Consider the following 27,548-nt stretch of genomic DNA (forward strand, 5'->3'; position numbering starts at 1 on the left):
TCCCTTAGTCGCACTTATTTGTAATCCAAGCACTGTGAACACGGTTTAGAATCAATATGCCAAGAATCTGAACCCACCCCCAGCTCTGAATGAGATCTGACCACAGCCCGGGACCTGCGACTGACCACGGTGGGAGCTGAGAGCAGGTTTCGTGGTGAGCTAGGACCACCACCAAGGTTCCACATGATTTCTCCACGGGACCTGTCAATAAGCATGTGTGCCACGTGTGAAGTTCACCTGCGGAGACACACATGAGCACACCACAAGTCCTAGCTTGTGGAAGCTCTTGGTGCTGTGAGCGGCGGGAGAGGAACCCGGCAGAGCACCCTGCAGAGGCGCTGTCTCCTCCAAAGTCCAGAACAACAGCGTTCAGGCTCCTGCGCTACTCGGGGACCTCTCGCTGCCTGTCCCCTCCTCCGCACCCCTATGCTGTCACTGCCACGGGGCTGCAGCTTGTTCTGTACACGCGCAACCAGAAAGAGCCACGTGTGCCCACTGGGGGTTTCTAGGACCAGTGATTAGCCACAGCTGCTAGATTTGCAATGGAGAAGGAAAAAAAAAAAAGACGGAATCTCAAAAGGTGAATTTCTATGTATTCATGCCTAATCTTGAAAAATTATGTAAACAATTATTTTCTACCTTCCCCATCATTTGCACTATTTTTTTGGTTAAGTCCGAACGTAATTCAAAATGAGGTAGGTATTTTCTCGATTCGCGCCTTCGTCCCTGGGGGCGGGGGCCTGGGCCAAAAAGCGCCTACTTCTCCCTGCGGGGGCCCGAGGGTGAGCACCGCGCCCAGGGGCTGCTTCTCAGTTGGCGATTTTCTCAATCTCGTCTAAGTCGTCCGTGTCCAATCTTTCTATCTTCTTATCTGGGGAAAAGAGCCAAAGAGGAGTCAGCTGGCGCTGCAGTGGACTTGGGACAGACAGACTGCTCTTGGACTCCCTCCCCCCAGGAGGGCAGGCCCGAAAGGGGCCATGGGGCTCTGGGCAGCCCACAGCAACCCTCAGAGCCCCTGCTCCGGCGAGGCTCTGAGCCCTGGACTCTCCAGGTGTGGTGGTGGAGAGAGGAGAACAGGGTCAGGGGCGATGGCCCCTCTCCCGGGGTCACAGGACCCTCCACCACACCCACCCCAGGAGAGACCCCTGCAGGGACTCACTGAAATGCTCCTGGATCCTGTTGAGGATGTTCATGCTGTGCTTGCTGTCCACCATGTTCACGGCCAGGCCCCTCTTGCCAAAGCGGCCAGTGCGCCCAATCCGGTGCAGGTACGTCTCGTTGTCCGGGTTCCCATCCTTGTCCACTGGAAGGTCGAAGTTGATGACGACGGACACTTGTTCCACATCGATGCCTGCATGAGGGAGGAGTTGGAGGGAGAGTCGGAACGGGCGCCGGAGGCAAAAACCACCGTCCCCCAAAGTCTAGTGAACTAAAGACCCACCGACTCTGGGAGGGAAGAGTCAGAGGGGCTCAGGGGCAGGGCCCCACACAGCCCTGGCATGTAACACAACCCAGAAGAACAGAACGGGACTCGGCAGGTGCTAGCCCAGTGAGGACCTCAGTAAGGGAGCTCTGCGGGTACCTGGATGGAGGGTCCGAAAGTTCCTGCCTGCCGAGGGAACGCACGCAGTCTCTCTGGACCACGGCACCACCACGGACCGGACCAGACTGGCACCCAGTCTCCCGGAACCACCAACAGGGCCTTCTCTTAAAGGGCGCGGAGACCCGAGGCTGGCCGAGCAGGCCCCGTTCTGCTCACCCCGCGCGCACACGTTGGTGGTCACCAGAACCTTCTCCTTGCCCCCTCGGAAGCGCTCGATCACGGCAGCTCTCTGCTCCACCACCATCTCGCCACTCAGCAGAGCCACCTGGTGGCCTTCCTTGGAGAGTTCTGCGGCCAGCCAGCTGGCTGTCTTGCGCGTCTGAAGTGAAAGGAATTATTTTTGTTTTATTGCAACAGGGGTTGGTCGGTCTTAAAGCCAATCTAATGGCACCTAACCAGCACCACCATCACCTATGGAAAAACGGCGACACCAACCAATGTGGCCTGTTGCCATACTACTACTACTACCGTGGTCTTGGAGACTAAGTCAGCAGGTCACACTGAAAAGTTTCTCAAATAGAATTATAGCTATATACCACTCCCACCGTACAAATCCTGCTAGCCTGGAGCATGTACACCAGTGAAGAGCTGTGGACACCCAGAATCCAGGGCAGATAAACCCCTCAGGAACATTAATGGGAGTAGCGATACTGTGAGGATAGAGGGAAGGTCAGGGGAAAGGGGGAACTGACAGTAATGTTCACAACCCGCCCCCCACCCCAAGGGTACGAACAACAGAAAAGTGGGTGAAGGGAGACAGCAGACAGTGTATGATACAAAAATAGCAATAATTTATCATTTATCCAGGGCTCACGAGGGTGGAAGGGGGGGGAGGGGAAAAAGCGGAGCTAATACCAAGGGCTCAAATAGAAAGAAAATGCTTTGAAAATGACAATGGCAATGTATGTACAAAATGTAATTGATGTATGGATTTTGTAAGAGCTGTAAAAGAGCCACCAATAAAGTGATAAAAAGATTTAAAAAGAATTCTAGCCGCAAATGTTTTGAGAATGATGAGGGTAATGAATGTATAAATGTGCTTCATACAACTGAGGTGCGTATGGACTGTGATGAGTTGTATGAGGCCCCAATAAAGTGATAAAAATTTTTTTAAAGGGTAAAGCTCTTTGTTAGTTTAAAAGAAGCCTACTGATTTTTCTATGTGGATTAAAAAATAATAATTTTATTGAGGTCTCGTACAACTCTTATCACAATCCATACATATATCCATTGTGTCAAGCACATTTGTACATCTGTTGGCATCATCATTCTCAAAACATTTGCTTTCTACTCGAGTCCTTGGTATCAGCTTCTCATTTTTTTCCCCTTCACTGATTTCCCCTCCCTCATGAACCCTTGATAATTTATAAATTATTATTTTGTCATAACTTATACTGTCCGACGTCTCCCTTCACCCACTTTTCTGTACCCTTTCCTATGTTCTAACCCTGATGTGCCGTAACCTATTGGTTTCCCTAATAAAGCCCTGCAACTGTGAGTACGGCCTGTGAGCTCTGGGTGGCCAGTGAAATGACTGATCAGACCCAGCACAGATGTAGAGCGGGGGGGGGGCGGGGGCGGGGGGGGAGTTGGTGTCAGAATAGTAATGAGGATGGAGTGTGGAGGCATGTTTGAGTCTGTCTCATGGCAACCACGAGTGAAATGCAGCTCTGAGTCCAGATCTCTGGGAAAGAAAGGCATATTCTCAGGACAGGGTCTAAGCAGATGAAGTCTTGAAGCCCTGTACTGAGAACATGTTCTATGCTGGTGCAGGTGAGTAGCCCCACTCCCCTTTAGTCCACCCTCCATGCGAAGGTGGGTTTCTGGTAGGGAAACAGAGCCGATGCCGCACTGGCTGCTACTCACGTGGCAGAAGATCATGGCCTGGGCGATGGTGATGGCCCCGTAGAGGTTGCACAAGGCCTGGAACTTCTCGTCCCGGTTGTTGCACAGGACGTAGTACTGCTTGATGGTGTCCAGGGTCTCCTCCTCGCGCTTCAGTTTGATGATGTTGGGCTCGGGCACCACTTTCTGGGCAAAGTTCCACACGGAGTCTTCAAAAGTGGCCGAGAAGAGCAGCATCTGGCAGTTCCTGGGCAGCATCCTACAAGGCAAGGCCCAGGTATTGGCAAGACCCTGCACTTCTCTCTCTCTCTCTCTCTCTCTCTCTCTCTCTCTCTCTCTCTCTCACACACACACACACACACACACACACACACACACACACACACACACACACACACGAACGCTCTCCCTCCCCGGGCTGGAAGGCTGCGTGAAGGGGAGGGTGCCCCGTGCACCCGACAGGAGGTGCCAGGCGGGGGAAAGGAGGGGAGTGGTACATTCCCTTTAGATTCGGCCTCCACCCGGGCTCAGGAGGATGGTCAGTGCTGACATGGAAATGGCCAAAGACAGGGCACGTATCAAGCAAGTAAATCACTGGACAGAAGCAAGAGGAGGAGTCTGAAGTCAAGGGTGCCGGCGCCCTCCTCCTGTGCAGCCACTCCTACCTCTGGATGCGGATGCTCTGATCTTGGTGGCCCTGAGTGGCTATCATGACATCAGCCTCATCCAGAACAAACACCTTGATCTTCTTGGGGTCGATGAACTTGAGCTTGGCGCACCAGTCCAGCACGGTTCCAGGGGTGCCGATGACAATCTGCTCACTGATCTTTTGACCTCTTTCCACTGTGGAGACAAGATGTTTTCGGTGCTGTGTCCATGGGAAAGCCAGCTCTCCCCTTTGAGAATTTCTAAAGGTTGTTTTACTGGAACAGCTTTGACCTTCACATCACTAAACATGAGGATCTGAGTATAGTATTCAATAGACATAAAAAGGAAATCCTCAGAAGATACTGCCTAAACAAAGGAAGGAGGCCTCGTCTGATTTCTTCTGACAGAGGCCAGGCATGCCTCCAATCTCCATCTTCCTTAATGGGTTCCATGATTCACTGCAATGGCTGCACACAACTTCCAGACAATACCCCCAGCGAAGGGAACTGACGCACCACTTGTCTGTTAGGTGGTTGTACTGTGGTGTCTTGTGTGTCCTGTGATGCTGAAAGCTACGTCACTGGTATTTCAAATACCAGCAGGGTCACCCAGAGTGAGCAGGTTTACTTTTAATCAGAGTAGCCAAATAGAAGAAATAAAGAAGTGAAAGAGCTGAACAGAAAATTTCAAAGTAGCTTATTATAATGAGATGACAAAGTAAAATATTATAATGAAATGTGCAAAGACCTAGAAATCTAAAAAAAGAGAAAGTATAACCCCGCCCCCCACCAAGTAGAACAAACAACAGAAACGTGGGTGGCAGGAGATATGAAAACAATAATAATTTGCAATTTATCAAGGATTCACAAGGGTGGGAAGGTGGGGGATGGAGGGAGGGAAAAAACAGGAGCATATACCAAGGGCTGAAGTGGAAAGAAAATGTTTTGAAAATGATGACGGCAATACATGTACAAATGTGCTTGACACAACTGATGTTATTGATTGTTATAAGAGCTGTGAGAGCTCCAACAAAGTGATTTATGTTAAAAAACTTTTTAAAGAGGAAGATACTCAGTATATCTTAAAATGAAAGAACTCAAGAAAATTTCAATTATCAAAATTAGAAAACCCTCAAGTGTCGTGTTGCAATAATGAAAAATCCTAAGGGCCAAGTATTGAACGATGCATCAGGAAGGAACAAAAGAAAGTGGAAAGAATAGAGTCAGTGTACCCAGAAAGAACTAGCGGACATTTCATCACTTCAAGAGGTAGCGAAAGAGCAAGAACTAATGGTACTGAAGGAGGATGTCCAAGCTGCACTGAGCGCATAACCCAAAACAAGGTTCCAGACGTTAACAGACTCCCAACTGAAAAGTTTCAACAAGCTGAGGAAGGACTGGAAGCACTTACTCGGTCAACAGACTGGAAGAGATCCCTATTTGTACTCTCTCCATACAAAGGTGACCCCAAAGAATGCTCAAACTGTGGAACAGCATCACTGAGATCACATGCGAGGAAAGTGTTGCTAAAGTCCATCTAACAACTGTCTTAGCGATGCACTGTCAGGGAGCTGCCAGAGGCTTGGACAGGATTCAGAAGAAGACATGGAACACAGGAGACCACTGCTGATGTCAGGTGGATCTTGGCTGAAAACAGAATACTAGAAAGATGTTTACTTGGGTTCTATTGACTATGCCAAGACATTCGACTGTATCATAACCTTGATGAGAATGGGAATTCCAGAGCCCTTAATATGCTCCCGTGAAACATGTACTTGGATCAAGAGGCTATTTTGTGAACAGAACAAGGAAATACTTCATGACTTAAAATCAGAAAAAGTGTGCGCCAGGGTTGCGTCCTCTTACCGTACTTGCTCAATCTGAATGCTGAACAAATAACCAGAGACGCTGGATTATATGAGGAAGAATTCAGCATCATAACTGGGCGAAAGCTTATAACAAACTGGGCACGCCGAAGATACAAGCTCGCTGGCTGAAAGCGAGGAGGAGTGGAAGCACTTGCTGATGAAGATCAAGGACTGCAGCTGTCAGAACGGATTACATCTCATTGTAAAGAAAACCAAAATCCTCACTACCGAACTGACAGATAACATCGTGAGAGGAATGGAGAAGATACTGACGGCGTCAAGGATTTCGTCTTGCGTGGATCCACAATCAATGCTCATGGAAGCAGCACTCAGGAGAGCTAATGACACATTACGATGGGCCAATCTGCTGCACACGACCCCTTCCAAATGTGGACGACTAAGGTACACCTGACCCAAAGCATGGTATTTTCAGATGCCTCATCTACATGCCAAAGTTGGACACTGAATAAGGAAGCCTGAAGAAGAATCCATGCATTTTCCATTGTGGTCCTGGAGAAGAATATTAAATATCCCATGGATTGTCAAAAGAATAAACAAATCTGTTCTGGAAGAAGTAAAACCAGAATGGTCCTTAGAGGCAAAGATAGCAAGACTTTGTCTCAAGTACTTTGAACATGCTGTCAGGAGAGACCAGTCCCCGGAGAAAGACCTCATGCTTGGTAAAGCAGAGGGGCAGCGAAAATGCGGAAGGCCCTCAGGACAAGATGGATCGACACAGTGGCTGCAACAGTGGGCTCAAACACAGCAACTGTGAGGAGGGCCCAGGACGGGGGTCATTATGGGTCAGAACCAACTCAAGGACGTCGAGCAACAGCAACATGGGCGTTTATTAGGGGACTTAAGGGGCCACAGCCAAGATTTGTAACCAGCAAGGACATAATGACTTGTCTACAGCGACCCTTCTCCTCTGCTGGAGCCATGTCTCTCCCAGTGCTCAGTTTCTCAGCCATGTGGTCCCTTGGCCTCTCTGGGCCAGAAAGCCAGCCTGCTGCCCTGCCTCACAGCTTCACACTCAGTGCGCTTCTGTGTTCTGCTCCCTGGTCTCCCAGCCTGAGCCTCTGGTGCCTCCGCCACTTCACACAGATCCTGGCTGTGCTGTCCTGGTGGCTCTTCCTCCCATTCCCAGGATCTCTCTCTTTCTTTCCCGCAAGATGGCGCATCCTTCCAGCCAGAGAAGCGGCAAGGAAAACTGACCAATCCCCTCGAGTGTAAAAGCCCTTATCTCCATAGGCTCATCCAGTCATTTGGTGGGGTTAGAGTTACTTGTATACAAGAGCCATGTGAAGAAAAAGATATGAGCAAAACAAAAGCCATTTATCATCTGATATCCTTTCTAACCAATTTAAAGAGTATTTCAGTTTAAAAAAAAATGAAACAAGAAATACATGTGGACGGAGAAGCAACGAAGTCCCCATGGAAGAAGCACACCAGCCTGTGTGATCACAAGGTGTTGACAGGATCAGGTATCAGAAGACCCAAAACAATCAGATTGATGTGAGCAAGGTGCCCATCAATGGGACATCCCCTCACAGAAAGGGATGAGCCAGCCAGGGTGCTGTACAACACCAACAAAACACATCAGTCTTCTAGTTCTAAAGCCTCCTCCCCACACTTACTATTTGTAAGACAGACCCCAGTTCTATCTTACAAATCCACCTAGACCAAAATGTGTACACTGGTACAGATAAGAGCTCTCAATACACACAATCCAGGATGGATAACCCCTCAGGAACGATAATGGGAGCAACGATACCATGAGGGTAGGGGGAAGGTGGGCAGAGGAGGAGGAGAAAGGGGGAACCGATAGCAATGATCAAGGTATCTCACACACACACACACACACACACACACACACACACCACCACCACCACCACCACCACCACCACCACCACCACCACCACCACCACCACCACCAAACCCTGAGGGGGACAAACAGAAACGTGGGTGAAGGGTGACAGCGGCCAATGTAAGATATGAAAATAATTTTTCATTTATCAAGGGGTCATGAGGGTAGGAGGGTAGAGGAGGGAGGGAAATAAATTAGGAGCTGATACCAAGGGCTCAAGTAGAAAGAAAATGTTTTGAAAATGATGATGGCAACAAATGCACAAATGTGACTGATATAATTAATTTATAGGTTGTTATAAGAGCTGTAAGAGCCCCTAATAAAATGATTAAAACACAAAACAATGAAAAACCTTGTCTGTTGTCTTCACTGTTATCTGAAACATCCGACACCCTTCGTCTCCTTCTCAATGGCACTCTTCAGAGACCAGGATGTTCAGCTCCTCATGAGCACATCTTCCAGTTATTTTTTCCCACTGCACTCTGCTCCCTCAAACTAGACTGGCACCTGCTATCTCAAAGATCCCTCCCTATTCACGATCATCTGTCAGCAAGGGCATGCCACGGATGACCAGCCGCCTCTCTCTTCTCTGCTGAAGAAACACAATTTGCCTGTGTTGGAAATGCCACCCCCAACCCCCACCCCAGCAGGCGTGACCAACCACAGCACATTCTCAGCCCCACGCACTCCAGAACCGAAAAGATCCCGGCAAGTAGCAGGCACTAGCACCTGGCTCATTGCTGTCCATCAGGAGGTTCTGACTGACTTCACATATCACACCATAAGACTTACAACCTTTATTAGACACAATCTCGCTCTAGCCAATCAGAAAAATGTTTCCAAATGTGAACGATTAATCAATGACAAGTTAACACATTTACTGTTTTTACTTCAGTTAAATCAATTACTTTGTCCCTAATCACTCCCAAACCCATCTTTTCAGAATTCTCTGCCCTTCTACCTGATGCCTAAACGGCAAAATGGTAAGTGTCCGTGATCACTTTTCAGCAGATCTCACTTTTTCTCATTAGAATGGCCTTCACATTTACATCAAGACATTGCATGCAGAGCGGATTTCTAAGAGTAACAAAGCATAATTTTGCTTTAAAGATCTGGAAGATTCCATCTGACTTCCAGATTTAATCTTACCAAGGAACGGAGGCAAGATGAATAAAGGCAGAGGACAAGAGTTACCCTCCAGAGTTAAGAACCACGAACACTCTGGGTTCTCCCAGTAACATGAAAAAGCAGTTTATCATGGAACTGATGGGACATAGAACATTTTATAAGCAACCAGCCTCTCTGCACCAAAAGTGAACATGATCATGGGAAAAGAAGGTGGGAGAGCGCCCAGAGCAAAAGAAATTTGGATATACAATGACCAAATATAACGCAAAAGAGCCCAAAGATACTGTATTGGACAGGGTTCTCTAGAGAGACAAACCAGATTGCTAGTAATTATATATAAATAATATTTATAAAGATAGATATATAATTCAAGAAATAAACCGTTAAATAATATACAGATAGATAATACAATAAATTAACAGTTAAATTATAAAGCAGTGAGACACTAGCAGTCCTTCAAGTTTTGAGAGCTGCCAGGTGCCAGTCCCATTCTGTAGAGAGAGCTGGGCTATATATACCCAGGCAGCAAACAGCAAGGCAGGTCCCCAACTGTCATCAACTGCCAGCCCCCAGCTCCAGAGATGAACATTCCAATCGTGTGGGCTTAAAGGGACCTCAACTTACAGCGACACAGTCCACAGGCTAGGCATCCCACAGGTAGTGTACCCCTTTAAACTGAGGCACAGAACAACCAAGGTGAGGCTCACCGAGCCATTTATCCCTCTGCCCTTCAGTTAATCCTGCATGTGTTTATCGGCCAGGCTGGCACAATAAACTATAGCAGATACGAAACATCTTTGGGATGACGGGAGGACAATGAAAACGGATGTTAGATATTAGGGAATAGGCTTATGTTTTGATTGGAAAATGGCATTGTGGGTGTGGTGGGTGATGTCCATATTATGAAGGGACAGCCAACAAGCCTCTAGGTCTACTTACCATTTACTTTCAAATGGTTCAACAAGAGCAACAACATCTATAGCTATGAGGAGCCACATCTCACAAAGTGCCTGGAAAATGCCATTATCCTTCAGTTTCATTCTCCCCCCTGTCCCCCCAAATTTTTAAAGTCTCCTCATCTACCAAATAAAATAAATATGGCAAAACAGTACATTTTTAAATCTAAGTAAAGAATGCATGTGTCCACTGAACTATTTCAACTGTGAAGGGATCTAAATCCTTCAAAATAAAAAGTAACTTGAGGTTCATGATAAAGAATATAAACTTATACTCACATTTGTTGCCTCGAACAGCATAAGCCAGCTTCAGTTCGGGGTAAAACCTGCCCATCTGCTCCATTACTTTTCCTGTCTGAAGGGCCAGCTCATATGTTGGGGAGAGGCACAGGCACTGATGGGGAAAGTGCAGGGTGGGAGTCAGGACAAGAGCGCACTGCCGAGGCAGAGGCAAGGCTGTGTCGATTAGGGCGCACGGTCACAAGTGGAGATTGTTAGGTTCGTGGCTCTTAACTCTGGCTCAGAAAGAGACACTAGAAAACAGCTATCGGCCACCTGAGTACAAATACCCATATATGAACAAGGGTCTAAAACTCCATTTAGAGATTAACTGCTTTTTCACCTATTTAGACAGTTCTCAGAACCCTCTAGTGGCTGAGAATTGTGGAGACATTCCTGCAAGTGAAGAAATCAGGCCCAGCAAGCAGTACCGCAAACTGGCTATGCATACAAGGGGGGGGTGGGACTGCTTTTATTACTGGAAATTCAACCATCTTGCTGGCGCTTGACTTGAAGAGCTCTGTTTACGTCGACAGTGACACAGTGCTGCTTCGATGGTATAACCATTAGCATAGCTGTCTTCCCAAACGCAATGCATAGCTGAAATCACCCATCAAATGGTATTCCCCTTCCAGCTACAGGTTACTAGAAAACCCAAATTCATTGAGTCCTTACCTGTGGGTATCTGTTCGCCGGTTCTACTTGGCTGAGCATGGCCAATGCAAAGGCAGCTGTTTTCCCAGTGCCCGACTGAGACTGGGCAATCAGGTTCTGGGGGCTGCAGAAGGAAGGAAACTTTTTCTGAGCTTAATAAAAATAAAGAATAAAGTTTAACCAAAAGAAGAATGTATTCAGAATTCCCTTATCGCGGGGCACTTTGGATTCTGAAGCAGTTTTACATCTGCTGAGAGACTTGAGGGTGGGTCGTCCGTCACAGCAGCCACAGGGATCTTTTGGACCTGTGCCACCAGCTCGTGCCACTCCTCTGCTGCAAATCGGCCACTCACTCCCAATTTCACTCAGGAGTAAAAGGTAAAGTTCTCTCAGTGGCCGTCAAGGCCCAACCTGATGCGGCTCTCTTCCTTGCTCTCTCACTCTGCCAGGGGCTCGACACATGGCCAGAGTGTTCTGCATTGGTCTGCCTTCTGTTTAGAGCAGTGGTTCTCAACCTGTGGGTCATGACAACCCCCCTTTAGGGGGTCAAACAACCCTTTCACAGGGGTCCCCTGATTCTTAACAGTAGCAAAATGACAGTGATGAAGTAGCAACGAAAATAATGTGATGGTTGGGGGGTCCCCACCACATGAGGAACTGTATGAAAGGGTCGTGGCATGAGGAAAGTTGAGAACAACTATCCCCAAGCAAGTCCATGACTAACCCCTCCACTCTTCCAGACTCCTGCTCAGATCATGACTTATTCAACTCCCACCCCAGCCATTTGATTTAACACTATAATTAGCTATCTGCAGCCTACTTTAAAACAATGAAATCCAAGATGTATTGACAGACAGATAAATGAATAAGCATAATGGAAAATACTGGAGGTAGAACTGTATGGGATAAATATGTGGGTTCACTACCAAGTTCTTGCAATGTTATACTTGAAATTTTGTGTAATAAAACTTCATGGGTAAAAATTGCAACTCCTCTATTTTCCCTATAGCACTAAGCCTGGTTATCACACAATACACCGTATACACTCGTGTCTAAGGGTCTATGAAAGCACTGAGATCCACTAATTCAAATGATCGATGAGAACCTGATACCTTTATGTATGCTCAAAGGTAACAACGTAAAGAGAAATGCAACCCATCTTTTAAAAAGTCAGTTTTTAATTCAGAACAAAGAAAACAATGAGAAAATACAATCCTGACATATCTATTTTCAGATGAATAATGAAGTGATTTAGCACTTAGGATTCTATGCCATGTTAATATAACCATATATAACGTGAACATGGACTTCTACAAAGAGTCTCTCATGCTTCAGAAGAACCTTATTACTCAAAATATCTGTATCTCCTGACACAGGCTTGAATTTTTTGTCCACCATGACCAACAAACACACTTTAAATATTCATATAATGAAATCAAGGTTGTCATTCAAAGTATACGATAAAAAACGTGTACTTATCTACACAGAAAGATGATCATTACATAAAAGAAACTAATCCTACGAAACAACACATATGATTTCATTTAAAATTATATCCATTTAAGTAGGAAAAACCTGGCAAGCTGGCTACAATGTTCGTAGTGTAGAGGGGGAGGGAGATCATAGGGGATTTACTTTCTAGTTTTTCAGAAGCATGTGTTACTGATTTTAAAATGCTGAAGCTCACAGCTGGAAGAGAGCGGTGCCCAGTACATACGGTTCAGCGAGCATCAACGGCAAGGCATTCTCTTGTATTTTGGACGGGCGGTTGAAGCCCATGGCATAGACCCCTTGGAGAAGCTGTGGTTTCCTAGAAAAGTGGAAGATGAAAGTCATCGTCTCGTCGCTGCTGAGAGAAGGACAATGTCGGGGGGGGAGGGGGGGGCTTCCTCCCCTTCACTGCTGTTACAGAGTTGAAGAGAGTAACTGAGTTACGGACATGCTGAACTTAGCAGTGTGCTTTGCAGGGTCCATGGAACCTCTACTTAATGAGGAACACAAAGCTAACAGAGCCTTTCCTTAAGCTTGTTGCAGCTAAAAAGGTCTGCTGTGTGGAGAAAGTACTGTATACACTCACGCATGAGCCGTGTTTTCCAGCATATATATATATTTTAATTTAATAAATCTTTTTATTGGGGTTCATACAACTCATCACAATCCATCCATACATCAGTTGAGTAAAGCACCCTTATACATTCGTTCCCCTCGTCATTCTCAAAATTCGCCTTCCGCTTGGGTTCCTGGAATCAGCTCGGTTTCCTTTTTTTCCTCTCCTCCCTCCCTGTTCCCCCTTTCCCCCTGCACCCTTAATAATTCTAATTATTTTATCTTATCTTACACTGCTCGGCGTCTCCCCTCACCCACCTTCCCATGGCCCATCTCCCAGAGAGGAGGTTACACATAGATCTCCAAGATCGGTTTTCCCTTTCTACACCCCCTTCCCTCCTGGTGTCGCCACTCTCACCGCTGGTCCTCAGGGGTTCGTCCGTCCTAGATTCCCTGTGTTTCCAGATCCCTACTGCACCGCTGTACATCCTCTGGTCTAACCAGGTCCACAAGGCAGAATTGGGATCATGATAATTGGGAGGGGAGGAAGCGTTCAAGCACTAGAGGAAGGTTTTGAGTGACTCATCTCCTCCCCACTACCCCTCTGCAAGGGATGTCCAGCTGTCTACAGATGGGCATTGGGTCCCCATTATGCACTCCCCCCATTCACGGTGTTGTGCTTCCCGCCCCCCACTGCCTTTGTTGCTTGAGACCTGGTCTCCTCTGTCCTTCACGATCACCCATGTTGGTGTGCTGCTTCCATGTGGGCTTTGTTGCTTCTGGGCTAGATGGCCGCTTGTTTGCTTTCAAGCCTTTAAGTCCCCGGACGTTATATCTCTCAATAGCCGGGCACCATCAGCCTTCTTCACCACAGTTGCTTATGCACACATTCATCTTCAGCGTTTATGTGAGGAGGGTGATCACACACTGATTGTTTTTGTTCCTTGGTGTCTGCTACCTGGTCCGTTCAACACCTTGTATTTGCTTAGGCTGTGTGCTTCTTCTCTGTGGGCTTTGTTGCTTCCGAGCTAGATGTCCGCTTGTTTGCCTTCAAGCCTTTAAGACCCCAGATGCTATATTTTTTTGATAGCCGGGCACCATCAGCTTTCTTCACCACGTTTGCTTATACACACGTCTATCTTGAGTGATCATGTCGGGAAGGTAGGTATCATGGAATGACCGTTTAGCTGGGCAAGGTCCTATTGTATTGAGGAAGTGTGCGTGAGGAGACCCAATGTCCACCTGCTACCCGACTACTGAACCTATAAATATATGCACATAGGTCTATTTCCCCCATATTCATAAATATGTTTACATATGTACATGTCTGTATTTAGGCTTCTCTGTATGCCCTTTGCCTCCTACTCCTTTCCTCTATTTCCTTACGCTTTCCTCCTGTCCCACTACCATGTTCAGCCTTCATTCTGGTTTCAGTAATTCCTCTCAGTTACCTTGCCCTTGGTCACTCCTTACCAGTCCTCCCACCCCCTCCCTCCACTGGTTTTGAACCACTAGTTCCCTTGTCCCTGTGTTGACCAACACCTCCTCCCTTCCCCTACCTCCCACGCTCTCATGTCCCTCCGGGACCGTCGGTCCCATTATTTTCTTCTCTCATTGTTTGTCCAGCCTATCTTGTCTAGGTGGACCTGCTCATATAGTAATATGTGCATACAAATGCAGATGGCTTTGACAGCGCCCAAAGTGGCACGTAAGAACATGGCTTCAACAGCAACAATACCGACATGCTGATAGGCAAAAAAGCCACTAACATACAAAATTTACAAGGTAAAAAAAAAAAAAAAAAGATAGCAAAAAAGAAAAAAATTGTTAGTTCAAGGTCTGTTTGTTGGCCTTTAGGAGTGTTTTCCGGATGAGTCTTGTGGGGTGCCACGTCCTGGCCCCAAAGTCCATCCTTTATACTCCCTTGGGATCTCTTTGCTCTGCTTCCCCAGCTGCTCCATTGCACACCCCCAGTGTTTGCCTCAGTGTGGTGAGGTCAGCTCAGTCGCATATCCCCCACTGTGTCTCAAGTTCCAGCATATTTTTAATCAAGTTTTTGTGGTAAAACTAGGTGCCTTGGCTGACATTCGGGTTGGCTTATACTCGGGTAGATACGGTATATATATAAAGTGTTCACCCACTACCACTGAGTCCATTTAAACTCACAGCGAATCTATAGGACAGAGAACTGCCCCCTGGAGGGTTTCCCAGGCTGTAAGTCTTTACAGAAGCAGAGATGCTTGCGCCTAATCTGCTCCACAGGGTTTCTTCCTAAGAGGCTTATTTGGATCTCTGCTTACATACAAAAGTACTCACAGTCGGAGCTCTTCAAAAGACTTCACAGAGTAGAGGGGTGAATTTGGGTCCCTCTGCAAGACTTCTACCTGGTTAGTGTTATCGACCAGGTTACTTCTGATCAGCTTGTTGAGTAAGGACTGGGCGGCCCTGTCCTCTGTCAGAAAACAAGTGCAGAGCTGTCAGTCCATGAGGTCCGCAATGAGCTCTCCGGAATTCAATTGCTACGATAATTTTAAGTAATAATGTATATTTGGACTGGGTCTAATTCCAGGTACCCCACACATTTGATTAATAAATATAATGCAATGGTTTGAGGTATTTCTCAACTGAAGAGATGGCTCTTCTACTCAATACTTTTTTAAGATGGTATTTTCTGTGTTGCTGAGAATATACACAGCAGGACATACAAGCAAGCCAGTACTTTCCACAGGCACTGTTGGCGGGATGGAGGGCACTGGGAGTCGGTGCAGCCACGCCCACTCTCCTGCCTGGATGTGCTCCTCCCACTAAGGCAGTGCGGGTCACAAACGCAGAGCTTGGGATACCCACACATCACTGTTGGGCCTCAACTTTTTCCAGAGACTATTCCAAGGACAGAGCTGCGATGCGGTGAGCAACTCAATGGCAGTGGACTAGTCCTTCAAGTGCTCCTGCTCTCAGCTTATGGAAAGCTCCTGTCTAGGCCAGTACTTCCGTCCCAGCTGACACTCCATATAAACTAAAACCGCTGAACACATGGTAACAAGCAAAAAATAAGAATGAACAAAGTTTGTATCTTGATACCATGTAAGCCGTATACATCTTGTCCTTACTTTGAGTCTGGGTGCATATCATTAAGTATTGTTTTATTAAACTACAGGCAAGCAGCTTTAACATTTCTTGTCCTGTACAAGGTAAGCAATCAAGAGAATATTTCCTGCTTCTGCTTAAACTCGTCGGTTTTTCATTGTGAAATTTCTCAAAAATGCAAACCAACAGAATTCACCTATTGACTAATGTTTTAGCCAGCTCTTCTCTGGAATCTAGACTCTCACACGGAGCAATCAGTCCATGTTACCTTTTTCTTCTTCATCTGTCTTCTCTGCATTAGCACTGGTCTTGACGACAGCACCTTTATCGGATACAAAGTGGCCGTCATTCAAAACCACAAACCATACCCAACAGCTGAGCCAATTCCAGCTCTACAACACACAAGGCCTTCCTGTTGCCAAGCCAACAAGAGTAGCAAATACTGTTGCTTATTTCATTCCTAGCCCAGGTTCTCTCACCCTACTCCACAAAATGTTTATTTCCTTCACAACACGAATCTTTCTACAAAGAAAAAGAGGATTAATGCAGAATGATCAGGACCTTCACTGAGGCCAAACAGAAGAAAGCATATTGTGGCAGTTACATAACTTCATGTCAACTTGATAAATAAGTACAGGGGTGGAGGCGAGCCTGTCAATCCTTGTGAGCATGGCCTTCTCAGGTGGATTCTGGGAACTTCCTCTTTTTCTCCTTGGAGGTGGACTACACTCTCTGCTTCACCTCCCTTTTGAGGAGTCACACGCAGAGAGCTGGAGGAACCCGTGCTGAGATGCTTCCACCAGCATTGGAGCCCAAGACTTTCCACCCACTGGCTTGTGATCTTCCTGCATTCGACATTACTGCTGCATGTGCTTGTGTGGGTCTGAAGAGGAATTTAGGACTAATATCAGACTTACACACTTGATCTGGGCTGAACTGGGGATGTTCTCTCAGTACACAATTGTTCTTTGATATAAAGCTCTCTCTTACACACGTGTGTGTCTCTGGATTTGTTTCTGTAGTCAACCTGGCCTAACACACATATCATATAGAAAAACAATTTAATGTCATTGAAAGTCTGTCTGTAAATTGATGAATACATATGTATATATTTGGACCATATCTTGAAGAGTGTAACACAAGTGTATAGTTATATAAAAATATATGAAAAGCATAGAAAAAAGATTGTAAGCAAATTCATAGTGGTATAAATGTTACGTCCCTCTCCTCTGTAATACTAGCTATTATCAATAAAATTATATTTTTTAACCCTCCAGTTCCCTTTCCCATCGGATCAAAACACTGGTCTGGGTGGTCGTAAGAGGAGGAAAAGAAACATTGAAGCCTGCCCCTCAGTGCTCTTGGAGCCTGGGCTAGTTTCAGACAGGGTCAAAAGAAGAAAAAAAAAAAAATTATATTTTTTATAGTTGTGACTTCAGCATAGTCTTAGGTTGTTTATACTTTGTGCATCACATCGCTAACTGAAGACCATTAAAACAACAATCATTTTTGGCAGTATATTCCCATGGCTAGTAATAAACAGAGTCATTTATAAACCACTTAGCCACTCCCATCCTTTAGATCAATCAAACTCTGGTCCCACAATTTAACTGGTTGAATAAACCAACCGCCAGCATTTGCCTTTCTGGCACATGTAAGAATTTTCCCCAGGCAATTGTTATGCCAAAACAAATACTAAAAGAAAACGTAAAACTAGTTTTCAGTTACTCACCATTGACATCTGGTTTGATTTTCTCTTCCTTAAGATGCAAGTTGCTCAACTAAATAGAAAATATGAGAAGAAGAGTGTCAGGTAAATCACTCAGGACATTGTCAACCCATAGAGCCTTCCCCAGCCTTCCCTGTGACACTGGATCCAAGTGAGCCCCTTTCGAGACGTGTTCATAATTAGCTCCATTGGTCTGCTAAATGTTTGTGTTAGAATAAACATTTCCCATACATTCAGCCAATAGAAAAAATTATTACCCAGCAGCTGAGCTTCCGTACCTAATTTACAAGCCCACAAGATAAATGTCTATTAATGTGATTACAAATCCTCACAGTAGGAAACCATTTAATTGGCCTATCTCTCATATGCCAAGCGAGAAGGATTTTATAGAGATTTTGCAGAGCTGTGGAAACATACAGGGAGGTTGGGAGGACTGCCCTGAGCAGCACCTGTGAGGAGGAGTCAGCCAGGCTGCAGGAGGATGGGCAGGGTTAGAGACGAGGCTGTCTGCTTCAGAAAACACGTGTACTCTTGGAAGGCCTACAGAGGGCCACCAGAGTTGGAATAAATTCAACGGTAGTGGGTTTGATTTTTCGTTTGATCTATTATGTTTTCCTAGGCATGGTTAGATTTGTCAACCTTACCCAGGTTCAATTAAATTACTCTGCATAATATGGACAATTTAAAAGATTTCTGAAAACAAAAAAAACCTGTAATGATATGTAGCAGCAGCAGCTGTTTAACACACCATGCCATGTCCTGAATTCAATGGAGTAGGTCTTATTATTAGTACCCCCATTTTACAGAGGAAACTGAGGCATAGAAAGGTTAAATAAATTGTCCAAGGTCACACAACCAGTTAGTGAAGGAGTCAGAAGGTAACTGGGAAAAACTCCCAGAAAATAGAGAAAACAGATAAAGACTGAAAATAGAAAAAAGATCAATTTAACTATTTTCAGTAAGTAGTGGTAAAATATTTAGATATCTACAGGGGGAAAAATGAATCCAAGTCAATACCCAACACGGAGTTATAAAGTTAATTTGATAGACACAGACGTAAAACATAAGACATTAAACTTCTGGAGGAAAACTTTTGCAGCCTTGAGTAAGTTAAATTTCTTAACACACACACACATACACACACACACAAAAGCATTATTAAAAAGTTAGTAAATCAGAATTGACCAAATTTTTTAATGTGCTGTTCATCAAAAGGTACTTAAAAAAAAGTTTCAGTCTGTAAGAATAAATATGCAAAGATAAGGGACTTCTACTAGAATAAAGAACCCCCAAGTTAAAAATGGGTAAAAGATTTGAAAAACTACTTCAAAGAAGTTATAAGGACAGCAAAGAAGCACATAAAATTTTTCTCAACATTAATAACAAAAAAGCCTACATATACCAAAAAACTACCAAACTCACCATCATCTAGTAGGTTCTGTCTCATGGCGACCCTACAGGACAGAGAACTGCCCTCATGAGTTTCTAAAACTGTAAATTTTACTGGATTAGAAAGCCTTACATTTCTCCCTTGACTGGTGGTTTTGATCTACTGACCTTGCGGTTAGTAGCCACAGGATAACCCACTAATGCCACAAGGGCTCCTAATAAGTCATACAACCATAAACTTCTATGTAAAATATCACACTTACTTTGGAATATAATTTGGTCATTTTTGAAAATATGTTTTAACACCCATATGAATTTTTACTACATAATCCAGCAAATACTACTCTTGGGCATCTACCCAAGAGAAATCCAAACCTGCATCTATACAAAAATCTGTTCATTTAAACCTTATTCATAATGGTCAAAAACGAGAAAATATGCATTATGAGAGGTAAAAGAAGCCAGTTTCCCTCAAAGTTTACATATTATAAGATCCTATTTATCTCACATTTTGGAAAAGATAGAACTATATTCACAGGAAACAAATCAGTAGTTGCTTAGAGAGAGAGATGGGTGAGAAGAGAATGACTACAAAGGAATTCAAGGAAAACTTTGGAGGGGGTAAAGTGTTCGCTATCTTAATTGTGGGGGCGCTCATAAAAGTACACGCCTGGGCTTCAAAAGTTTGTGGAAAATTCTAACATCTTCAAATTCCACTGTCCCATGAACCAGATGAATCAATCTAAAAGATTTATCTACCAACTAATGAATTCTGGAAAGAAAACACTGGAGAAAAAAAAGGAGGTGGGGTGGGGGATACATCAACAATGATACTTTTCAAGACAATTTACTATGATTTAAGGACAAAAGTTTTCCAGGTTTCAAGGACCACTCAGTGACCAGCATGGATATGAATGAAAAGACTCATCACTATGTGAATTTCTGGACACTGAACATAAGATTCTCCAGCTTCACAAGGGAGGAGGGAGCAACACAGAAAGACGGACTACATCGGGAATTGGAATGGTGCCAGAGAGCTCAACAATACAGACAGAGAGCGAAAGGCAGTATGGTGTCCCTTGGGTAGTGCCAATGATCCATGCACCTGGCTGCTCACAAGATTTTCCATTTGAATACACCAATGACAGGTGAATTGGAAGGCCGGGCACTCCATTTCTGAAAGATCACTGAAAATCCTACAGAGCAGTTCTACTCTGACAAACATGGCCACTGGTTTTTATGAAACACCTCACAACGTGGACAGACCTGGAAACGACAAGGCTGAGTGAAGCTAGTCCATCACAAAAGGGGGGCTATTGTATGGAACCAGCACTCGAAGGATCAACAAGACAAAGGCAAGAATGTGTTCTAAGGCATGTCATCTTCTAATCTGGCCTCCTAAGCAATGAGAGGTGTGCCTAGTGGTCAAAATCCATGTACCACCTCCTATTTGTACATTAAAAAACCCACTTCCACAGAGGAGGGTTGCCTCAGCTGGGGTCACTTTCTCAGGTGAGGAGAAGAGGGAGAAGACTAATCAGTTCCTGCGGTTCAACATTGTTCTACAGTCACCCCAAATCACCAAAGACTTCTACAAGGGTGCTCAGGGAGCCGTAATGGAAACTCAAGGGGGCGAGGGAAAACGATTTCACATCTGTTGTGGTTAAGTAGCATAACGCCATGAGGAAAAATGCTTAACATTACATATAAAGACCCTCCCCCTACCCCAACTCCACAGTGGGAGAATACGGCTGGTAATATGTTCCCAATTGGGCACTTTGACCTAGTTTCTACCCAGCCCAGGTGACCCATGCCACATGTCCTCCAGAGGTGCACAACATCCTTCATAAACCACAACACAAGAATCCGATTTGGAAACTCCACTAGGTGAACTGACTTAATACCTTAAACATAGCTGTAGCAGATTAAAAGAACTGACCTATTCCCTTGGACTTATGGCTGCAGTGCTCTAATTTGAGAAACAGATCATTACTGTCCCACGGCTAATGGATCTGGAAGTCACAGGACTTTGGTTCAAATCTCTTGCTTTGAGGGTGTCCAATAAATGGCGACCCAAGACTACTTACTATATATTTGCCATTTTCATACTCTGCTTTTACAAAAAATTACACCTTAGTCCAGCAGACATAGTTCTTCTTTTGTGAATGAGTGTTATTGAAAATTTTGCCATATCACCAGACCTCATTTTTTTACCTCCTTGCATGGTGATTGGCTTTCCCCGCTTCTTGTTTTTATTTAAAAAATTTTTTTTTACATTATTAGGGGCTCATACAACTCTTATCACCATCCATGCATATACATACATCAATTGTATAAAGCACATCCGTACATTCTTTCCCCTAATCATTTTCAAAGCATTTGCTCTCCACTTAAGCCCTTTACATCAGGTCCTCTTTTTTTCTCAGACCTCATTTTTTGTGTAAATAAAATCCAACTAAGTAACTTTCTATTCTGTACAAGTCAACAATACATGTATTTTCATCTAAAAGCTGTCCTATACATTTCCTTTTCTAAACAGTAGCTAAAATTCTATGCCATCAGGTACATTATAGTATTTTCTAAAAATTAGCATATGTCCCACAAGAAGCAGGGAACCAGTAGAGGTCTGAGGGGCTGGCCCCAATCCCAACTACATGGACAGTTGCCCCTCCTCCATGAAGAATTACTTCAAAGGAGAGCACTGAAGCTACAGCTCAGGGAGAGTGACCTGTTTGATTAGAGCACATGGGAGCAAATGAAGGAGGAGGAAGAGAGAGTGGAGCACATCCTGGCCCATATGGCCAGCCCCACTACAAGACATGACATCCCTCACTGAGCCATAGCCCTACAGGAAAAAACACTGGAGGCACAGTGTGGGAATTATGCCCCAGGTGACCCCACCACAATGAGGCAAACACTAAGATAGTGCAACAGAACAGCAAAGGGAGCAGAGCAAGGAACTCCCAAGAGAGTACCAAAAATACACTTTGGGGCCAGGGCGTGGCACTCCATCAGACTCCACTGGAAAACACTGCTAAAGGACAAGAAACAGACCTTCAACTATTTGCAGGCTTTTCTTTTTTTGTTGTTGTTGTTTTGCTTTGTTTTGCCCTGTCTTGTTTTTGTGCATATTATCTTTGCAGGTCTACCTAGATAAGATAGGCTGGATAAATAATCTGGAGGAAAAAACAAAGGGACCTACAGTTTCCTGGGACATGGGAGAGGTGGAGGTCATGGAAAGGAAGTGCTATTAACAAACCCAGAGACAAGGGAATAACAAGTGATCCAAAATCAGTGGCAAGGAGGGTGTGAGAGGCCTGGTAGGGATTGATTAAGGGCAATGTAACTAAGAGAAATTACTGAAACCCAAATGAAGGCTCAGCATGATAGTGGGACAAGAGAAAAGTAAAAATAAGTAGAGGAAAGAACTAGGAGGCAAAGGGCATTTATAGAGGTCTAAATACAGGCAAGTACATATGCAAATATATTTATATATGATGACAGGGAAATAGATCTATGCGCAGATATTTATAGGTTTAGTATTAAGATGGACATTGGGCCTCTACTCAAGTACTCCCTTAATGCAAGAACACTTTGTTCTATTAAACTGGCATTCCATGATGTTCACCTTCCTGACACCATCGCTGAAGACAAAACAGGTGCATAAGCACATGCGATGAAGAAAGCTGATGGTGCATGGCTATCAAAAGATATACCATCTGGGGTCATAAAAGGCTTGAAGGCAAACAAACAGCCATCTAGCTCAGAAGCAACGAAGCCCACATGGAAGAAGCACACCAGCCTGTGTGACAACAAGGTGTCCAAGGGATCATGTTATCAGGCATCAAAAACCATAAAATCTTATCATTGTGAATGAGGGGAACTGCAGATTGGGGACCCAAAGCCCATCGGTAGGCAACTGGGCACCCTCTTACAGAAGGGCTGCAGGGAGGAGATGAGGCAGTTAGGGTGCAGAGTAGCAACAATGAAACATACAACTTTCCTCTAGTTCTTAAATGCTTCTCCCCTCCCCAATCATGATCCCAATTCTACCTTACAAATCTGGCTAAGACCAGAGGATGTACACTGGTACAGATAGGAACTGGAAACACAGGGAATCCAGGACAGATGATCCTAAAGGGTCAGTGCTGAAAGTGGTGATACCGGGAAGTTGGAGGGAAGGTAGGGTAGAAAGGGGGAACCAATTACAGGGATCTACATATAACCTCCTCCCTGGGGGATGGACAACAGAAAAGTGGGTGAAGGGAAACTTTGGACAGTGTACGACATGACAAAATAATAATTTATAAATTATCGAGGGTTCGAATGAAACACCTAGAAATTGCGTACTATGGATTCCGGCATGGATTCCGTGAAGAAATGACTCCTGAACCCAAGAGGGCAGTTGTTGCAGAGTCAAGTTCATCTTAAGGATTTCAACATTTAGTTGCGCAATAAATGTTCTTGTATTAAAAATGTTTTAAAAAAGTGTCCTGAAAAACTTGGCTTACACACGAGTATATGCGGTAATTAGATCTATGGCGTGGCCCTCCTCAGTAACTTGTCCTCATGAAGATAGGGGTACTACAGCAAAGTGTGGTAAAGAAAACGGATGATGTCTAGCTATCAGGGGAAAAAATAGTGTTTGCGGTCTTAGAGACTTGTCTTAACACCTAAGTGAGGTGTCTGCTAAGTCTACATGGAAGATGCACACCAGACTGCATGATCCAAGGATTGCAAATAATAAAATCCAAGACAGAAGGAGGGAACAGTAGTAGAGCTTAAATTCTGAGCATCCAGTTTGCAGAATGCCATGGATGACAGTGAGAGCCCAAAGTCCACTTGCAGAATCCCGGTGTGGAGTAAGTCTCTTGTGAATCCCCTGACCAGTGACCAGGGCTATGGATAGTCCTGCTCGTTAGCGCACACTAGGAAGTCAGCTATTGCAGCGATCGGTTAAAATCTAACACCTAATATATAATTTGTACTCCCCTTTCACCCATTTTAAATTTGTTCTAGTTCTCTGCTTCCTTTTGATAGCAGTATTACTCTTTTATTTTGCTGCTGTTGTTGGGTTGTTATCTTTTTCTTTATATGAAATTCCGGACAGATAAATCTACACACAGTCAGTGGATTAATAGTTTCTTAGGAGCCCTGGAGATGTAGTGGTTACTCACTGGGCTGTGACTCACAAGGTCAGCAGTTCAAAACCACAAGCACCTCCATGGGAGAAAGGCAGAAATTCACGGGGAAACCCTCTTCTACAGGGTCACTATGTGTCAGCATCCACATGGACGCAGTACGTCTGAGTAGGGTTACGGCAGAGGAGGTGGGGAATGGGGAGCTATTGAGTACAAGACAGGAGAAAACGTTCTCAGATCGACTGTGGTGACAGTTACACAACTCTTTACTATGTTTAAACTATAAAACTGTATAATGTGTATCAATCATACTGTTAAAATTTAAAACAAAGGTAACTTGTTTTAAAGACAATAGACAATGCCTTTAAAGTTGGCAGGGAAAAAACGCCCAAACTATGAAACAAAACTATTACATAATGACAAGGCAAAATAATGTTTTTAGATATGCAACATCCTAGATAATGACTCAACGTCTACAAAGCTGAAGAATGGCTTCCCCAGAACAAAAGAATAAGGCAAAAAAGAGAAAGGATACAGCAGGAGCAGATCCAACACAAAGGCTGAAGAAATCCCCAGAATAAGGGAAGGGAGATCTGCCCCCATCCTCCCCACCTCCCAGAAACCAGCAGCTTGGCTCCAAATGTAAGGGGCAACTAGTTCTGACTGAATCAGGCTTAAAAACCTGATATAATGTTTCTATCTGAACATTCTTAGGTCAGTTCAGGCAGGTGGCAGAGTCTGGAATTAAACTGGCAATAACAACACGTGCCATGCAGCTTAACCACGTAAAGTCCAAGGAATATAAAAAATTTTGCAGGAATGTGTAAGTATTCATAGACAGTATAATATAAACTCAGAACACTGATCTAGCTAAAATAACAATGCCATGTAATGAAAATATGGAGAATGGGTGAGCGTGGAAATTCAGCAGATGGACCAAAACCAATAAATACTAAAACCCAACCCAAACCACTGCCATTGAGTCAATCCTATTCACAGCAACCTACACTGTCATAGAAACCCAATGGTTGACAGGGCTCGTCATTCTCCCGCAGAGCAGCTTGTGGATTTGAACCAACCTCACCCGACAGCATCCTGGGTTCCTTTAATAAATACCAAAATCAGAACATTCAAGAAGTAGCCAAACTGGCATGTTATTTCTCATCAGTTTGAATGGGTGTGTGTGGGGGTGGGGGGAGTGGTTAAGGACTGGTGATGGGTAAAACTGAAATTGGTTAAGACTATTATACTCTAAGCCAGACGTCCTCAAACTACGGCCTGCAGGCCACACGCGGCCCGCCGAAGACATTTATCCAGCCCGCCAGGTGTCTTTGCCCCGTTTGGTTTTTTACTTCAAAATAAGTTATGTGCAGTGTGCATAGGAATTTGTTCATAGTTTTTTTTTTAACTATAGTCCGGCCCTGCAATGGGTCTGAGGGACAGTGAACTGGCCCCCCTGTTTAAAAAGTTTGAGGACCGCTGCTCTAAGCTATTTGCAAATAGTTTTTGGCGAGCTACAAAAATAAGGCAAGGTCCTTGATGTCAATGAACTCATGGAAATAAGTGTGAACAGAAGTGGGCTCCAAGCACAATGGGAGCCAAACCAAATTTACATGCTGTGATTGATCTAAAGAAGTTTTTAACCCATTACCCACATTCCACTTTCCTCTCATGTACTTCACAAAGGTAATGATCAGTTGTCTGAAAGAATTAGTAATGATCAGCCTATCTTCACAATAAGGATTTAAAAGACATCAAAATAATCAATCAACAGGTGTGGAATCTGTAGCTATGGCCTTCTATAGAAAATAATTCTGTAAAGGTTTACTTATACAAAAACAAAACTTCTGGAACATACTCCTTCAAAGAAATTAATAATGGATCATTTTTAAACTGATGGTGGGGATTGAAGACAAAGTTAGGATTTGAACCTTTTGATGCTAAAAAAGTGACTGCTGGATGCTACTATTTTAGGTGGAACTGTGAAGACACAGACCCAATACAGCTGGGATAGGTACACAGTATTTCTTAACACTTGTCTGGCCATTGTGTATTGTTTTAAACTCTTTGTCACCTGCCTAAGTTTGTCTCATGGATGTTCTAAATCTTTATCATGTTGCTTGCTAGAAATACTGTTCTTTGGTAGAAAATTCCTGTAGTTTGTTCTCAAGAAGTACCTAAAATTCACTTGCAATCATTTAAATTCATCTAATAAAGTATACACGTTTTCTGGGATTTTTAAGGCACTATGGGAACTTAGTGTGTTCAGGTAACAGAAATAAGTAGGATGAAGAAAAAAGTGCAAGTGTATTGTGCTTAATGTGTGCCTGATACAGAAAAGATAACAACATTAAGTGGATGGGGAGATGGCGTCCTGGCTGCCAAACTACTGAGTCAGTGCATCATCAATAAGCAAGGGGAATGGGGCCACCAATCCATGGACCAGGAAGACAAGTTCCTGGAGCCAAGCAGGTAGAATCTGTTAGACTGCAACCTAAAAAGATGCTAACAGTTCCGGGTGGTGACTACATTCTGAGATCAACCCTTACTCCAGGAAGAGGCTGTCTTTCCATGGAACCACTCACTTGTGCTTATAGAACAGCGGGGGGAGGTGGGTAAACAAAGGCAGCTGGGGGCCAGGCTCCATCAGTACCCCACTCGCACCTGGCCTGTCAATCGGCAGTCTTTCAAACCCCAGTGAGGGCCGTCCCGCAGCCCCCCGGCAGAGCGGACGGCAACTCACCGACTCTGCGGCTGCTTCCTGCTCGTCCACGGCCAGGGCCCACGAGTCTGTGGCCATGGTCGCGGGTGTGAGGGGGGCGCTAGAGAGGGGCGGCTCGCCGGCCGCCGAGCCGCGCGCCTGGGGTCCCGAGGGTGGCGGCGAGCCGGGGTCCGACCCCTTGGCGGGGGAAGTCATTGGCTAACGTGCTGGGACCGGAAGCGGCGCGCCGCAGTGACGTTTAAGGGCGCGCGCTGCCGGCCGGCCGGCCCAAACCCTCGTTCCGATCCCTGTCCGACTCTGGGAGGGCCACTCTGCACCCACGTCCTGAAGGGCGGCCTCAGGCGGTCCCCTTACAGTGCGGCAACGCCCGTAAACTAAACAGCAGAACCGCACTCCCGGCCCGCACAGTGGCCCAGATGATCTCACCGGGGCAACAAATCAGAACCAGCCTTACAGCGAATCACCAAAAGCCAGCAGATGGCTCTTCCGCGGCTAGGCTGGTCATTTAAAAGGCCCACGCGCTGACAACCGGTGTGGAGGATCGCGTTTTCCCAATGACTTAAAAAGAAAAACATGCACCGCACTGT

At 45.0% G+C, this 27,548-nt stretch overlaps 1 protein-coding gene and 1 non-coding gene across 2 annotated transcripts; one reads left to right on the plus strand and one right to left on the minus strand.

The window, feature by feature from the left end:
* Positions 1-27,185, minus strand: LOC142431439 (ATP-dependent RNA helicase DDX19B). The gene is made up of 12 exons (XM_075536372.1): positions 26,983-27,185; positions 17,713-17,761; positions 16,249-16,302; positions 15,210-15,345; positions 12,565-12,657; positions 10,869-10,971; positions 10,194-10,308; positions 4,114-4,291; positions 3,470-3,707; positions 1,760-1,922; positions 1,160-1,351; positions 1-871 (listed from the first exon to the last, which is right to left on the minus strand). The coding sequence occupies exons 1-12, from the start codon at positions 27,154-27,156 to the stop codon at positions 810-812; spliced, it is 1,557 nt and encodes a 518-aa protein (XP_075392487.1). The 5' UTR covers positions 27,157-27,185; the 3' UTR covers positions 1-809.
* LOC142432943 (small nucleolar RNA SNORA61) lies at positions 17,249-17,369 on the plus strand. The gene has a single exon (XR_012781021.1). It is a non-coding gene; the product is annotated as a small nucleolar RNA SNORA61 (small nucleolar RNA).
* Positions 27,186-27,548: the final 363 nt, after the last annotated feature.

Source organism: Tenrec ecaudatus, chromosome 18 (assembly GCF_050624435.1).
Source record: "Tenrec ecaudatus isolate mTenEca1 chromosome 18, mTenEca1.hap1, whole genome shotgun sequence".
Taxonomy (NCBI): Eukaryota; Metazoa; Chordata; class Mammalia; order Afrosoricida; family Tenrecidae; genus Tenrec; species Tenrec ecaudatus.

Bases quoted from the DNA above. Each gene is read 5' to 3' on its own strand.
- LOC142431439 (XM_075536372.1), bottom strand. From the start codon at position 27,156: ATGACTTCCCCCGCCAAGGGGTCGGACCCCGGCTCGCCGCCACCCTCG. The intron at 17,762-26,982 runs GTGAGTTGCCGT...TTTTCTATTTAG, and splicing joins AGGAAGCAGCCGCAGAGTCG to TTGAGCAACTTGCATCTTAA. The intron at 4,292-10,193 runs GTGAGTATAAGT...TTGTCTCCACAG, and splicing joins TGCTGTTCGAGGCAACAAAT to TGGAAAGAGGTCAAAAGATC.